We start from the raw sequence: 16,098 nt of genomic DNA, 5'->3' as shown, positions 1-16,098 counted from the left end.
GTGGACTATTCTGAATGACTTTTCCAATCTCGTAATTTGCAGCACCTGATTGTCCAGCATCCGACATGTTAACACCTCCCTAAATGGCCAAAGTCCCCACACGGGGCCGTGGTATCGCCACTTGGCGCCAGCACCCGTGAGAGTACTGTTTGTCTGAAGAGGTGGGTGTGCCCGCTTTTGGTCGACGGCACTGCCACTAGGTCCCTCATAGTACAATAAAGTGTCTGGCGGTGGTGGTGCGCACCCAACGTCAGACACACCGTTGTAATATGAGGGGCCCTGGGCCTGTACCGCCGGCCACAAGACAGTCCCCCCCCCCCAGGTCAAACAGTGCTCTACGACTTGCAACATTTTCTCTCACAGCTCCACCAATGATTAGTCTATGCGCTGACATCCTACAATGCCTGGCACTGTCAATACCATTGTATTGACATTTTTCTTATGTTAGGCCTTCGAAGCCTGTCTGCAGTCCCTCCTTCCACTAGGCCTCCACTGACCTGTCTACTGCTGCCCGTGTTCCCCTGGAACCAATTTTAAATTGCCTACAGCCAGCCCAATTTATTATGTTAGGGCTTCGAAGCCTGTCTGCGGTCCCTCCTTCCACTAGGCCTCCACTGACCTGTCTACTGCCGCCCGTGTTCCCCTGGAACCAATTTTAAATTGCCTACAGCCAGCCCAATTTATTATGTTAGGGCTTCGAAGCCTGTCTGCGGTCCCTCCTTCCACTAGGCCTCCACTGACCTGTCTACTGCTGCCCGTGTTCCCCTGGAACCAATTTTAAATTGCCTACAGCCAGCCCAATTTATTATGTTAGGGCTTCGAAGCCTGTCTGCGGTCCCTCCTTCCACTAGGCCTCCACTGACCTGTCTACTGCTGCCCGTGTACCCCTTGAACCAACATCAGAAAATATAAAAATAAGTATTTTGCTTATAAAAAAGAAAATACTGGAGAGATATCAAATGCAGACGTTTTAACATTAAAAACAAACACATACAACAAAAATCTGGTACAGTACTAAAAATGGCCACCAGCTACAATAACTTTCTCCTGCAAGTAGTTAACTGAAAGTTTTTTTCAATTTAATACACAGATATGGCATCCACCGAGTGTTGTCCTGTCGCGTCTTCTTTATATTATTGCCAAGAAGATGCAAAACAATGAAAATAATAAAATCATTATTTACCAAAAAAATAGAGTAAGTCAAAACCACATTGCAAATAAACATTCATTACAAATAAAGAAGCAGGGCGCGTCCGAGGGTGAGTATATACCTAATAAGAATATAATCACCCTCGGACGCACCCTGCTTCTTTCCGACAGCCTTCCTTCCTAAGAATCAGCCCTTTCGTGGTGTAGAGAGAGGGTTTGTTACACTCCAAGGTGTTCCCCAGGTTGCCTTTCCTGAGCTTCGATCTTCCGGCTCTCGTTTAGTAGTTGTTGGAAACTACACTGCATTAGGCCTACAAATTGGGTATGGGGTGTAGAGAGATGGTGTGTTCCACTCCAAGGTGTTCTCCAGGTTGCCTTTCCTGAGCTTCGATCTTCCGGCTCTCGTTTAGTAGTTGTTGGAAACTACGCTGCATTAGGCCTACAAATTGGGTATGGGGTGTAGAGAGATGGTGTGTTCCACTCCAAGGTGTTCCCCAGGTTTCCTCGCCAATGCTTCGATCTTCATGCTCTCGTTTAGTAGTTGTTGGAAACTACGCTGCATTAGGCCTACAAATTGGGTATGGGGTGTAGAGAGATGGTGTGTTCCACTCCAAGGTGTTCTCCAGGTTGCCTTTCCTGAGCTTCGATCTTCCGGCTCTTGTTTAGTAGTTCTTGGAAACTACACTGCATTAGGCCTACAAATTGGGTATGGGGTGTAGAGAGATGGTGTGTTCCACTCCAAGGTGTTCTCCAGGTTGCCTTTCCTGAGCTTCGATCTTCCGGCTCTCGTTTAGTAGTTGTTGGAAACTACGCTGCATTAGGCCTACAAATTGGGTATGGGGTGTAGAGAGATGGTGTGTTCCACTCCAAGGTGTTCTCCAGGTTGCCTTTCCTGAGCTTCGATCTTCTGGCTCTCGTTTAGTAGTTCTTGGAAACTACACTGCATTAGGCCTACAAATTGGGTATGGGGTGTAGAGAGATGGTGTGTTCCACTCCAAGGTGTTCTCCAGGTTGCCTTTCCTGAACTTCTATCTTCAGGCTCTCATTAAATTGTGGTTAAACGGAACAACTGCATTTGGCGTACTAGTTGGTTTGGGGCCTACTATCGGTGTCTGCCACTCCTTGCTGTTCTCCTGGTTTCCTGTCCTGAAATTCCGTTTTCAGGCGCTCGTTAAGTAGTTGTTAATGTTAGACTGCATTTGGCCTACTAGTTGGGTTGGGGCCTACTATCGGTGTCTGCCACTCCTTGCTGTTCTCCACTGAACAAAGCTGTGCCGCCTGTTTACTACGGTTGCCAATTTTGAACTGCATTTCGACTACTTACGGATTTGGGCCTACTCTCTGTGTCAGCCTCTCATTCCAGTTGTCCTCCACTGCAATGCTCCCTGGTTATTCCTGTGTTACCAATTTTGAACTGCATTTAGCCAACTTTATTCTTTGGGCCTATATCTGTGTTTCCTCCTCATCCTGCCCATTGCCCAGCCAGTGATAGATGAGTCTGCTGGTACATTGACCCATAACGCAACATTCCCCGTGCACGCTACACAACAACATTGTGACCCTGCTGAAAGTCAGGTTGCTCTTCCCGCATACCATACCACCTTACACGGGGACAAAGAGGAAGGTGCAGATGAAAGTGCAGGTTCCTTCATCAGGTGGGGGGAGGAATACTAGTTGGCGACGTCACTGGCACAGGGCCTCTCATAGTACGCAAAAGTGTTGCTGCCGGTGGGAGGCGCCCCCGCCGTGCAAACACACCGCTGTACTTTGAGGGGCCCTGTGCCAGTGCCAATGCCAACGAGTGGGCCCCCCCTGCTTGCTCAGGTTCACAGCACTTGCAAAGTTGAAATACTTACCTCTCCCTGCTCCACTGCCGTGACGTGGTCCATATTTCCTGGGCCCACTAATTACTTGAACCAGCCCTACCCACCACAACTTTAGCCAAATGACCCCCAATTTCAAATGCCTTACAATTATTATAAGGTAAATTACGCTTGACAAGCTTCATTAAGAAGAATGGATGGTTTTGACATTAAAATGGGCACTCTAGGTGTTTTCCTGGCCCCCACTCACTGCCGACTATGCTGCCCCATTGACTTGCATTGGGTTTCGTGTTTCGGTCGATCCCGACTTTACGTCATAATCGGCCGATTTCACTCGACCCGACTTTTGAGATAGTCGGGTTTCGCGAAACCCGGCTCGACTCTAAAAAGCTCAAGGTCGCTCAACTCTAGTCATAGCCACAATGGCCGCAGTAGCCGAAGTTCATAGAAGTCCACTCGCTGGGATCTGGGTGCTTAAAACCCCTTCAGCAAGGGGCCCTTCCAAAGTCTTGGAGACCCGTGTTGCAGTCCTTAAATCCTTGAGTCCTTTTTATTCCTTTTGAGCCTGGGGCAGCAAATCTCTCCCATCTGGGAGTCTGGCAGTATCCCGTCTCTCCAGCACATCTGCTGTGGGTGAACATATCGAGCTTCTGACTGGGACAGCAGCTTCCTTCCCCCTCTCTGCTGCTGACCCAACCCACATCTTTAACCTATTACTATCCCTGTCTCTAACATAAGTACAGGCTTAGCAGGTACAGAGCAGATCACATACATTACATACCACAACATAGGGGGTAACACAGGAATACATTGATGTATAACTTTTGGGTGCAACATATGGAGGTACACACTTTGCAAACACAATATTACATTACAGATTATCACAGCCACATACCGTACAAGTTTTATCTAAAAAAAAGAGGAGATTGCATAGGTTCCATGTGGAGGAGGGGCAGATGAGGGAATCTGCCACCTCCTTACAATATCACAGTCTGCTTCTTGACTGACAGCGGAGAGCATCAGGTGACATTATGCAGCAGCGCTTCTGTCTCCATTATTAATCAAGAAGTTGTGGCATCACCAGTGTGGGGAATGAAGTGGAGCCATAGCCTTCAGGTGCACAGATAGGGTATGTGCACACGTACAGGTTTTTTTCGCGTTTTTTCGCGCTAAAAACGCTATAAAAACTCATTAAAAACGCATACATTATGCATTTTATCATTTAGAATGCATTCTGCATGTTTTGTGCACATGGATGCGTTTTTGTCCGCGAAAAAAACGCATAGCGGTAAAAAAATGAGCATATTCATTTTTTTTTGCGGATTTTTGTGCCTTTTTCCCGGAATTCTATGCATTTGGAAAAAACGCGTCAAAATCGCGGTAAAAACGCATGCGGATTTCTGGCAGAAATGTCCGGTTTTTGTCAGGAAAATTTCTGCAAGAAATCCTGACGTGTGCACATACCCATACACCCACCAATGCACTTGTGAACCTAATTTTCATATACAAAATACCAATTTTAGCACAGTTCTATTATACAGTGATATTCTAAAAACCTGCCAACAATGATGTGGGAGTTGGTTGCTGGCGATCACAGCTGAGCCCACTTAGTGAAGGCAGAGACCATTTAGTACCATTTCTGCCTTTCCGATAGCATTTCCTATCCACAGAGCTTGTTCAATGTTGTGTGTACAGTGAACGGTGCTTTGTCCTCCTGACTCAGTGGTAATATGATCTTTGGGTTTATGGATGGAGGAGAGGAGCTGCTGTATCCTATGAGACACCCGGTCAGTTTTATTGTGGAGCTTGGAGGCAGCAATTCTCCTGTAACTGGTGCCAATATACCAGCCCAGTTATAGGGGAAATCAGATTTAAATAGTATTTAAATGTTGAAATGCCTCCCAAATGTTTTCATATGTGCTTCACACCGGTCCTGGGCGAGCCTTGCCTGCCTTTCTTACACTTGATGGAGCTCACCAGGAATGGCGGAAACACATTGTCACCATTCTTGCACAACCAAGCAAAAAAGTTAACGCTATTTCAAGCAGTGGCCAGGACGGCAGACATTGCTAGGGTGAATCGGCAGACAGGTCTCCTTTAAAGCCTTGTAAATTGAAGACTGCCGTCTAAGGTGAGCAGCGAGAGGTGACGGTATAGGAGAAAGATGGAATATACCTGATTTCCCATCGGAGTTGGCAGCATGTCTGAATATGATCGCTTATGTCTGAATGTGATATGCTCATCTTAAATATTTTCCGATTTTCTCCTATCCTTTCCTTCTTAAAATGTAATATTCAGTTTGCACCTGTTTTTCAATTAACTATTTGCTAGCAATCAGTAGAATATAAAGAAGCTCCCACCAGCATTTGGTCCTTGAAAATCTTGAATTTTTGGGGGGATACACACTGTATCATTAAATAAAGCCAATGTGTTTCAGGCACGCCGGCCCTTTGTCCTAGCAATGGTGACACTATTACTAAAGACCTGCATGCCTGCAGTTTAAATGCTATGTGTGCTGTTTGTGAATTACATGAGACTTATCTAAAATTAAAGATTTTAAAGGACCAGATACTGTAGCTTCCTTTATGTTCGTCCATGATTGCTGCCCTGTGTCTCTGTGCAACGTTGTCCACTGGATCTGGCCAGCTGATTGAGGAGTTCATTTTTGGCTGAATCACACCAAAATAAGTTGATTTTAATGTTAAAACACATATTAAGGGCTCGTGTACATGGTCATATTTTTGGTCCAAGTGCAAACCAGCAAGGTTGTACACGTTTTTTCCTCGGACCAAGTCTGTCCTAATAAAAATCTTTACTAGTCCGAGTTTGATCCGATATTGGGATCGCACTCAGCTACACTAGTTAGTAAGTGTTTGGAAATCATCCGACTTCACTCGAATGTCATCCGAGTGCAGTCAGACCTCCACAAACTGTCAGAAGTTGGAGATTTTTGTTTCTCCATCTGTTCATCATCCAAGAAAATCATATCAAACTATGATCACACTCTGATTTGCATAATCGACCGGATTTTCTCGGATGATAGAATACATAGTCATCTCGACTAGCTCTAAGTGATTTTGTACACACCTTTTAAACAGGTCCTTGAACATTGATCCACTATTATCCTCCTAAGCACAGGTGTTTACCAGCAGTTGAGGATTAAGTGTGCCTGCATTATGGCACTGCTTAACACAACTGTACTACCACAGAGGTTACACGAGACCCAGCTGGGATGGTACTGCTGAACACTACTGTACTATACCACATGGGTTACATGAGACCCAGCTGGGATGGTACTGCTGAGCACTACTGTACTATACCACATGGGTTACATGAGACCCAGCTGGGATGGTACTGCTGAACACTACTGTACTATACCACATGGGTTTCATGAGACCCAGCTGGGATGGTACTGCTGAACACTACTGTACTATACCACATGGGTTACATGAGACCCAGCTGGGATGGTACTACTGAACACTACTGTACTATACCACAGAGGTTACATGAGACCTGGCTGGGATGGTACTGCTGAACGCTATTGTACTATACCACATAGGTTACACGAGACCCAGCTGGGATGGTACTGCTGAACACTACTGTACTATACCACATGGGTTACATGAGACCCAGCTGGGATGGTACTGCTGAACACTACTGTACTATACCACAGAGGTTACATGAGACCCAGCTGGGATGGTACTACTGAACGCTACTGTACTATACCACAGAGGCTACATGAGACCCGGCTGGGATGGTACTGCTGAACGCTACTGTACTATACCACAGAGGTTACATGAGACCCAGCTGGGATGGTACTGCTGAACACTACTGTACTATACCACAGAGGTTACATGAGACCCGGTTGGGATGGTACTGCTGAACGCTACTGTACTATACCACATACGCTACATGAGACCCGGCTGGGATGGTACTGCTGAACGCTACTGTACCATACCACATAGGCTACATGAGACCCGGCTGGGATGGTACTGCTGAATGATACTGCACTATACCACAGAGGTTACATGAGACCCGGTTGGGATGGTACTGCTGAACGCTACTGTACTATACCACATACGCTACATGAGACCCGGCTGGGATGGTACTGCTGAACGCTACTGTACCATACCACATATGCTACATGAGACCCGGCTGGGATGGTACTGCTGAACGCTACTGTACCATACCACATAGGCTACATGAGACCCGGCTGGGATGGTACTGCTGAATGATACTGCACTATACCACAGAGGTTACATGAGACCCGGTTGGGATGGTACTGCTGAACGCTACTGTACTATACCACATAGGCTACATGAGACCCGGCTGGGATGGTACTGCTGAACGCTACTGTACTATACCACATAGGCTACTTGAGACCCGGCTGGGATGGTACTGCTGAATGCTACTGTACTATACCACAGTGTATACATAAGACCCGGCTAGGATGGTACTGCTGCATAACCTCCTTGTTGCAGCAGTAAAAAGCAATAATAGCATCTAGGTGGATAGACTGAGTTGGGTGCTTTCTCTGTCACTTCTATCAGTCTGTGAGCTCGGTCTGATTGGTTGCTCTAGTTTTTATCAATATTCTATATTAAAATATGCAATTGTATTAAGTAGTGATGAGCGAGTGTACTCGTTGCTCGGCTTTTCCCAAGCACGCTCGGGTGATCTCCGAGTATTTGTTATTGCTCGGAGATACAATTTTCATTGTCTCCGTTGCATGGTTTACGGCTTCCAGATACGCTGAATACATGTGGGGATTCCCTAACAGGCATTCCTCACGTGTATTCAGCGTATCTGGAAGCCGTAAATCATGCAACTGAGGCGATGAAAACTATATCTCCGAGCAATAACAAATACTCGGAGGTCACCCGAGCAACGAGTATACTCGCTCATCAATAGTATTAAGATGTCTTTAATAAAGTTAAAGGGGTAAACATTATTAAAATGAAAGTCAGTCCCACCCTCCGTTTATTTATGCAATCTTTGCTCCCACTGAAAATGTAGCAATGAGGCTGATGTGCTCGTAGTGTGATCTGAGCACTTCCCGAGCCACTACCTCCCTAGTGTAACAACTCTGCTGGCATCACAGCATGGCCTCACATCTCTCACACAATCTTACCCACTGCTCCAGGCCATGATGTGGTTTCTGTTTCATGCCAGCTCCATGTTCTGTGTCTCTGCTCTGTGCATGCTTCATGGCTATGTGTATAGGGGGCCGGCGCCTGAACTCTCTGGTTCTTATAGGAATCAGGTGCATCTGTCCAATCAGTTCCTGACCAATTATCAAGAGGCCTCCTGTATATAGTGCAGCTCCACCCTGTGGTCTGGGCCTGTGCAATGTGTTAGCTCAGTTAGTGTTTAGCTGCTGAGTTTGCCTGGCCTTGCTCTGAGTTACTCCCTCCCTGGAGGCTTTTCTCTGTGCTATTGCCTTGATCTTGTAGTCCGCCCTCCAGGAGGCAGAATATCCTGGTCCCTGTGTCTTGTTCCATTGCCTTGTCTGTACTTTGTCTTTTCTCGGTCTCCTTGTCTGTGGCTTCCTTCCCTGCTTTGTCTTTCCTTGTGTTCTCAGTCTGCTTACACTCCGCACTCTTGCGGCTCTGCACTCAGACCTTGCTTCGCACTCTCTGGCTTTGCTCTGTGGCTCCGCTCTTTGCGGTTCTATCTGGCTCCGCTCTTTGCGGTTCTATCTGGCTCCGCCTCCTGTGTTTCTGCACTTGGCTCCGTCTCTGCTCTTGGCTCCGCCTCCAGCGTCTCTGCCCTTGGCGTTACCTCCAGCGTCTCCGCTTTTGGTTCCGCCTCCAGCGTCTCTGCTCTTGGCTCCGCCTCCAGCGTCTCCGCTCTTGGCTCCACCTCCAGCATCTCTGCTCTTGGCTCCGCCTCCAGCATCTCCGCTCTTGGCTCCGCCTCCAGCGTCTCCGCTCTTGGCTCCGCCTCCAGCGTCTCCGCTCTTGGCTCCGCCTCCAGCGTCTCCGCCTCCAGCGTCTCCGCTCTTGGCTCCGCCTCCAGCGTCTCTGCTCCTGGCTCCGCCTCTTGCGTCTCCGTCCTTGGCTTTGCCTTCTCCTTCTCTTCTTAGTTCCACCTTCTACTCGTACTCAGCCTCCTGCATTTCTGTTCTTGGTTCTAGCTCTTGTGCTTTCGCTCTGCATCCGCTCTTGCGGTCTTTCTCTACTTGTTACTTAGTCCTCCTGTCTGAACAGGTTCCTACCTGTTTCACTTACCTGCCTGCAGACCGGTCCCTACCGGTTCTTCCTATGTTCCAGCCGTATCCGCCTGCCTACCAGAGAGCCAGCCGTGTCCGCCTGCCCGCCAGTGTCTATGTTGTACCCGTCTGCCTGCCTGTGTTCCAGCCGTGCCCGCCTGTCAGCCAGAGTGCTAATAATAATATTGTCAACTTTTAGGGGAGGAATCAGACGTACACAGTAAATCCACAGAAAGAATCTGAGATTCCGAATCTATGAAAGAAATGATGGTAAATGGTTACTAAGAGTTCCTTAGTGGGATCAGCAGCCACAGCCAGACATCACCCTGGAGTGGCACCTGGTAGCTTCCTATTGCACAAGTCTGACCTCACCATCAGAGGCTCCAGCGAACACCTAGGAAGCTACTTAGTTACGCCCCTTCCAGGGAAGTTTGGTCTGTGGTCCAGTGGGGCCACACCCCCGTATGCCCGCGCCAACCAGTCTGGGCGCGTGCGTGACACCTAGATCTATTCCCCAACTTGTACCACCATCTTCTGCTTGACTGAAAGCTCAATGGCTTGTGTATTCAGAGAACACTGGGAAGGCAGAGGCTTGGTAAGTGATTTGGCCCCTTCAGATCACTTCAGCCTAATTTGTATATGAATTATAATAGCAGTTTTTCAGTAAGAGAGCAACAGATTGCATAAATGAAGGACGGGATGACACATCTTTCAGAGACTGCATTACCATAAAGACTGCTTGGGGTGGTGGAAAGGGGGAACTGTGCTACTTGCTTGACCTGTATTTTATACCTAAGGTTGTAGTCAGAAGAAAAATAAGGAAACGTGCAACTAGAGACCCCTGTTGCTTAGAGACCCCAACTAACAAGCTAATATGTATTTCTTAATCAATATGGGGCAACTGAAAAGTTATAATGCCCTAGATGAAGACCCACCACTCCATGAACTTCATATTTTCCCATAAGGCATATAGGCAGGGTTTGTATAGTTTTCTTTTTTAAAAAGGGTCTGAATCTTTTTTTTTTTTTTTTTCTTTTTAAACTTGTGATGTGTTTTTTATTCTTTTTTTTTTTTTAGACCATGTATCTGTGGGAGGCCTTGGAGATAGTTTCTATGAATATTTGTTGAAGGCATGGCTGATGTCTGACAAAACTGATGAAGACGCCAAGAAGTTGTATTACGATGCTGTTCAGGTAAATGAATCTCAAATCTTACTGAAAACCCAGTTTGTGTAAAGGCATGAAACAATGGATTTAGTCAGGACGTGCTGCTGTTGAAGTTATCTTTGCAAAGAGATCTACATGGGAGCCAGTACAGAAAAAGATCCATAATCAGGTTCCCCTTTACACCACTACATCTTTCCTATAGTTAGGCAGGAAAGTGTAAAATAAAGTAATAATCTGTTTATGGAAATATATCTTTCTGAAAAAAGCTTACTGGAGCTCCCAATAGAAACCCTTGTGAGTGTGGTGGTCATGTGATTTTCTTACATATAGGTAGACTGTAGAATGCACGCAGTAAATGCCTGAGAAAGTTGCATGTCTACCGTGTTTTCCCAAACATTAGACCTACCCTGAAAATAAACACCAGTATGATTTTACAGGATTTTTGGAGTGTGCTTGAAATATAAGCCCTACTCCAAAAATAAGCCTTAGTTATAGTCAGAGACGGCATCAGGAGGAATAATCTGGGCAGCTGCCCATGGCCACCACTTTCTTAGGGGCCCTCGGCGTTTCTATCCAAGGTTAAGACTTCTTGAGGACCTTTGGTGATATCATGGTAATGTGACCATGACGTCATCAAAGGCCCTTTAACTACGGGAGTCTAGAAGAACTGAAGAGGAGATTGGCAGATATGTACCGTATGTGTGTGTGTGTATATATATACATGTGTATGTATGTGCAGTATGTGTGTGGTGATATGATTAATTTGAATAAATGTTAATTTTATTTTTTTTTGTTCAAGAATAAATGTGGATTGTTGTTATTGGACAAAAAATAAGACATTCCCTGAAAATAAGCCCTAACCCATCTTTCACAGTAAAAAAAGACCCAGTGTAATTTTTGGGAAACACGGTAATGTAGAAGATTAGTGACTTATTGATAGAATATGCCATAATTGTCTCAAAATACAGATTGGTCAATTATGACATCCACAGGATATTCCATATATGTCTGATATAGCAGGGTCTATGAGTGCTTAGATAATTGCCATATGTCGCACATTTGCAGCCACCTCTATTCCTCACCTCCTAGATGCAAGCTCAATTATCAAGATAGATGGGCGATTCGGAGTCTGAGCCTTGCAGAAGTCACATAGGAATTGTCAGCACCTACCTGATCCCTTAAACTAGAGGGAGCACTAAGCTATCCCTGTTCCTTGGGTTACTCAGGAAGGTGGAGATGCCGGGATCGCGTACCTTGCTATGCTCCTTTCTTAACGCTCATCTGTTACCTCCACCACCCAAGGAGTTGAGGGCGAAGGGTATAGGATTACATTAACCAGACTGACAGGGGTAGACAGATAGGGAAAAAAGAAAGCTAGAATCATACAAATACACTCTCAAAAACAACAGAGTGGGAAACAGGAGAAAGAGGAAGGCAAAACCAAATGGGAGAAAACGAGAAAAAACTTTCAAACCAACACCATGCACAAATCGCTAGAACATCTATCCAACCACCTACTCCGAACACAGAAATTCATCAGCACCAAACCAGAAAGTGTGAACTATCACTGGCACCCCCCCTAATCCCAACCTTAGCCATAACCCTAACCCCAACACACCCCTAATCCCAACCCTTACCCACCCGCAACACTAATCCTAACCATAACCCTAACCACAACCGTAATCCTAGCCCCAACCCTATTCCTATCCCCTGTACCAACCCTAGCCCAACAAAACCCTAATGGAAAAATGGAAATAAATACATTTTTTTAATTTTATTATTTTTACATAAGTAAGGGGTGATAAAGTGGGTTTTGATTTACTATTTTTTTTATTTTAATCACTGTGTTAGGGTCTATCACAGTGATCAAAATGAACCAATAGGAAAAAATTTTCCTTTTGGTGCCAGCCGGCAGATCTTGTCATGCGCCCGCCATTTTCTTACTGGAGGAAGACTACGACGGCCGGGGGGACAGGACTGGGAATATGCAGGAAGGTTCAGGGACACCGGAGGTGCGCTATAGTTTCAGAAAAACTCGACAAAGCAAAACTATTTTTTCATACAAATTTCTGAATATCTTTTTTTCACTACTGGGAAAAAAAATACACGTTTTGTCACATACTGACCTGGAGAATCATATTCCTAGGTGATTTTTTTTTTATCATATAGCGAGAATGGTAAGCAAATAAACACAAAAACAATTGTGGAATTTAACCTTTTTTTTTTGCAGTTTTTTTTTTTGCTGTTTCACCAAACTTAAAATTTTTTTTAGTACAGTATATGGTAAAACCAATCGTGGTGTTCAAAATTCCAACTCGTCGAGCAAAAACCAAGCTCCCATATTCCTATATTGACAGAAGAATTATAAGGTCATGGCTCTTGAAAGAAGAGGAAGAAAAAACTGAAAATGACCCAGGGTGAAGGGGTTAAAATCACTAGTTTCCTATGAAGCCCAGCTGCAGGCTGTAAATGGGTAATAGCTGTGAACAGGTTAAATATTTAAATTAACTTTCATTACTGCAATTTCTGTCACAAATCTGAGATGAGGGAACATATCCCTAGGGATTTCATCAGATGAAAATTGCCAAGGGGGCAAATAACCTTCAGAAGCTCCTCATCAGATAATTTGGAAAGACTTGTGCAGAAATATGTCAACCCCGTAGCTCATGTCAAAGAAGGCACGTTGATGCTAATGTAGACAATTAATCTCATTTGTAGAAATGTATACCTGGAAGGTTATTTCCAGCACAATCCCCAGCATATGCAGGTGGACCACTTCAATCTCACCTGGCTTAGAAAATTCACAGGCGCCATTCAATATAGAACTGGCCGGTCAACAGGAGGATATAGGCGTTTTCCCATCTCCAAGATCCTATCCTGACATGTGTAATAGGTGTAATATTTTTAGCAAATACCTCCAATTAGAAATCTAGTATAGTTTTTCTGATTCGCCATGTCTTTCCTCATGTGCAGGCATTGTAGGACCTTAGGTATCCATGGTTACGACCACTGGCAAATAGCTAACTGTCACTATATCAGTGGTCAGAACCATGGATACCTAAGGACTGGCAAGTGTTCTGGCGTAAAAGCTGTGATGAATCAGAGACACAGTATTTTGTTCCCTACAGAGGGTTTGAAAACTTTTTATTGCTTTTTTATTAACCCTGCACATCTATACATCTTAAAATTTTTGCACATATAGATTGTCTCCTCTCTATCCTCAACTTTCCCAACTCCTTATCTACCTACTGAGCATCAGTGACCTGTTTCTCCTGAAAAAACAAACATTATTAGACCTTTCAGTCGTCAAATGGAAGTTTGAACCGGGTATTGCTACTGAGCTCTTGTCCTCTCACTTTGGTAGGCATTGCCTACAGAAAATGGCTACATGTTGCTTCCAGTTGTCCAACTCAATTACATTACTTCACATTTGCTCAAGAAAGTGTATTGCAGAGTTAACGGTTTCCAAAGCATGTGAAGAAAATATATATATATTTTTTTTAGTATGTATTTTCAAAGTTGTGATACCAGACACAGCCCATGAGCAACCTTTAACTTTCAAGACACAGTTTATTTTAGCCAGCGGTGCCATCTTGCTGGAGAAGAAAAAAAGATGGTGCCCCATACGCATGCGTAATAGCAGTTGTCGGCTATCTCCTAGAGCTGCTACTGCACAGGCGTGGGCGGAGCCATCTTGGTAGAGGACATGTTTTTGTTTTTTTCTTCTGCAGCAAGATGGTGCCGCCTGCGCAACAGCAGCTATCGGATCTATACAAGCCGACAGCTGCTACTGCGCAGGCGCAGCAGCGCCATTTTCTAAATTGCTCTTTTTTTTTTTTACCTCACTCAAGTAAATCTGCAAAAGAGATTTAGTGCACAGTAACCGTGTGATTATGCTGCAGAGCAGGTGCCAAGACCTGCACCTAACTGCAGAAGCTTTTTTTGTCTGTCTTCAGTATGTGATGGTATTCCTTATGCAAACTAGGGGGCGGGTCACTGAGTGAGCAATGACCTGTCAGCAGTCTGCACTATGAATATCTAATCAGAGCACCATATACACCAACCCCACCTTAGGGCACAAGCATATCATTAACGCAAAAGTAAAAATAAAGATTAAGAAACAGCCACAAGACGGATTTCAGCAACCAAGGTATCATTTTAATCAATATAACGGCGCCGACCTGACACTGTGTGTAGTTTACTTTGCACAATCCTGCTGACAGGTTTCCTTTAAGGATACACCGTACTGAATGAATAGAAGCTGAATTGAGCCATAGTTTGCTAGTCCTGTCCAAAGAGTGTTGCTTCTGAGAAGGCTTTTTCCGACATATTGAGTAACTCAACCATTGACATACTCTGTATTGGAGAAGTCTTTCTATTGTACACCATTACACCATTTCTGTAGAAAACTATATTCTACAATCATTGACTCACTTTTAATTAAATAATAATTATATGATCTTGGATTTTTAGCATACTTTAACAAGATTGTGTGAAAGAAAGGGTTAAAGAGGACCTTTTCCCAAAACTTTTCCTGTTGTACTCGACCGACAAACGATATAGCAACTGCAAAGTGAAATAAAACTTTTTTTTTTTCCTTTTCATTGCGATGATATTGGCAATCAAAATAAGTTAATTTTCATTAAGTCCAAGTGTGCTTTATCAGAACATTTTCACAGGGGCATATACTCTTCCTCCCTGTATGACATTGTCCACTCATAAGCAGGCAGCAACACTGGAGAAAGAACACCACGACCCACCATAGAACAGTTTTCTCACTGTGAGGCATATATTGACAGCATAAGCTCACTGCAGGGCTACAAGTTGCTGTGAACAGAGCAGACCAAAATGTAATTGCGAACATGACTGAGCTTTCATCTTTTGGCAATCCATGTGAGAGGAGAGTTAATCGAATGGTTTGTAATGTGACACAGCTAAACTCTACCGTACTGACCCTCTGCCTGCCACACTGCCTGTACAGAGATGAAAGCTCTCAAAGATGCCGCTAACGACACTCAGATTTGCTTACATATGCTTCACAGTGAGAAACCTTCTCTAAGCTATGGGGGAGAATGGGGTGTCCACTTTGCCTTAACGAAAGTTAACTTATTAGGCACCAAATACTTTGCTTAATAATATCTCTCCAATGGAGAGGCAAAATGATAATAAAACTGGTTTGTTTGTGTTTTATTCTGCTCTGCAGCCACTAATAAATCATGTATCCAATTCAACATGAACAATTTGTTGAGGTCCTCTTTAAGTCCTGGACACTCCTATTCTTTTCAGTTTGCAATCAACAACCAACACCTGTAATATTTTCTCAGCTGCTGAATTTTGACAAACTGGAACCATTTGGCATGAAAAATAAAAATGTTTATTTTCTGTTCTGTTTTGTGCTAAACCGTATGATTTTCAGTATGTTGCTAGTGTCGATAAAGGGTCGTTACGGAAGATCACAATGTTTACCAAGATTCTGAACAAAATGCTGCGTTCCCTAATAATACCTTACCTGGCTTCCAGTATTGTCTACTTATCTATAATTGCTAACCTTAGCTTCAGATAGAAGGACGCATTCTCATCTTTCACAGTGCCTGCTATAGTGTTTTTGTCCTGGTAGTTCAGTGATGGAAAAAGAACATTGGCAGAAAAGAATAGATTAATAATAGCAATCGATGGCTAATGCATCATTCAAATAATTGCATTTGCCTATTTGCAGGAGGCATGAGACGGTGATGATATTGTGTGATTG

At 44.4% G+C, this 16,098-nt stretch overlaps 1 protein-coding gene across 1 annotated transcript in view; it reads left to right on the top strand.

The window, feature by feature from the left end:
- The window catches only part of MAN1A1 (mannosidase alpha class 1A member 1), a 264,415-nt gene that overhangs the window by 234,265 nt on the left and 14,052 nt on the right, over window positions 1–16,098 (top strand). The window contains exon 8 of the mRNA XM_069726218.1: window positions 10,261–10,376. Within this exon, the coding sequence (XP_069582319.1) occupies window positions 10,261–10,376 (116 nt within the window). The remainder of the gene's footprint in view (window positions 1–10,260; window positions 10,377–16,098) is intronic.

The sequence above is a fragment of the Ranitomeya imitator genome, chromosome 5 (assembly GCF_032444005.1).
Source record: "Ranitomeya imitator isolate aRanImi1 chromosome 5, aRanImi1.pri, whole genome shotgun sequence".
Lineage (NCBI taxonomy): Eukaryota > Metazoa > Chordata > Amphibia > Anura > Dendrobatidae > Ranitomeya > Ranitomeya imitator.
This window is presented reverse-complemented; position numbering and strand designations above follow the sequence as displayed.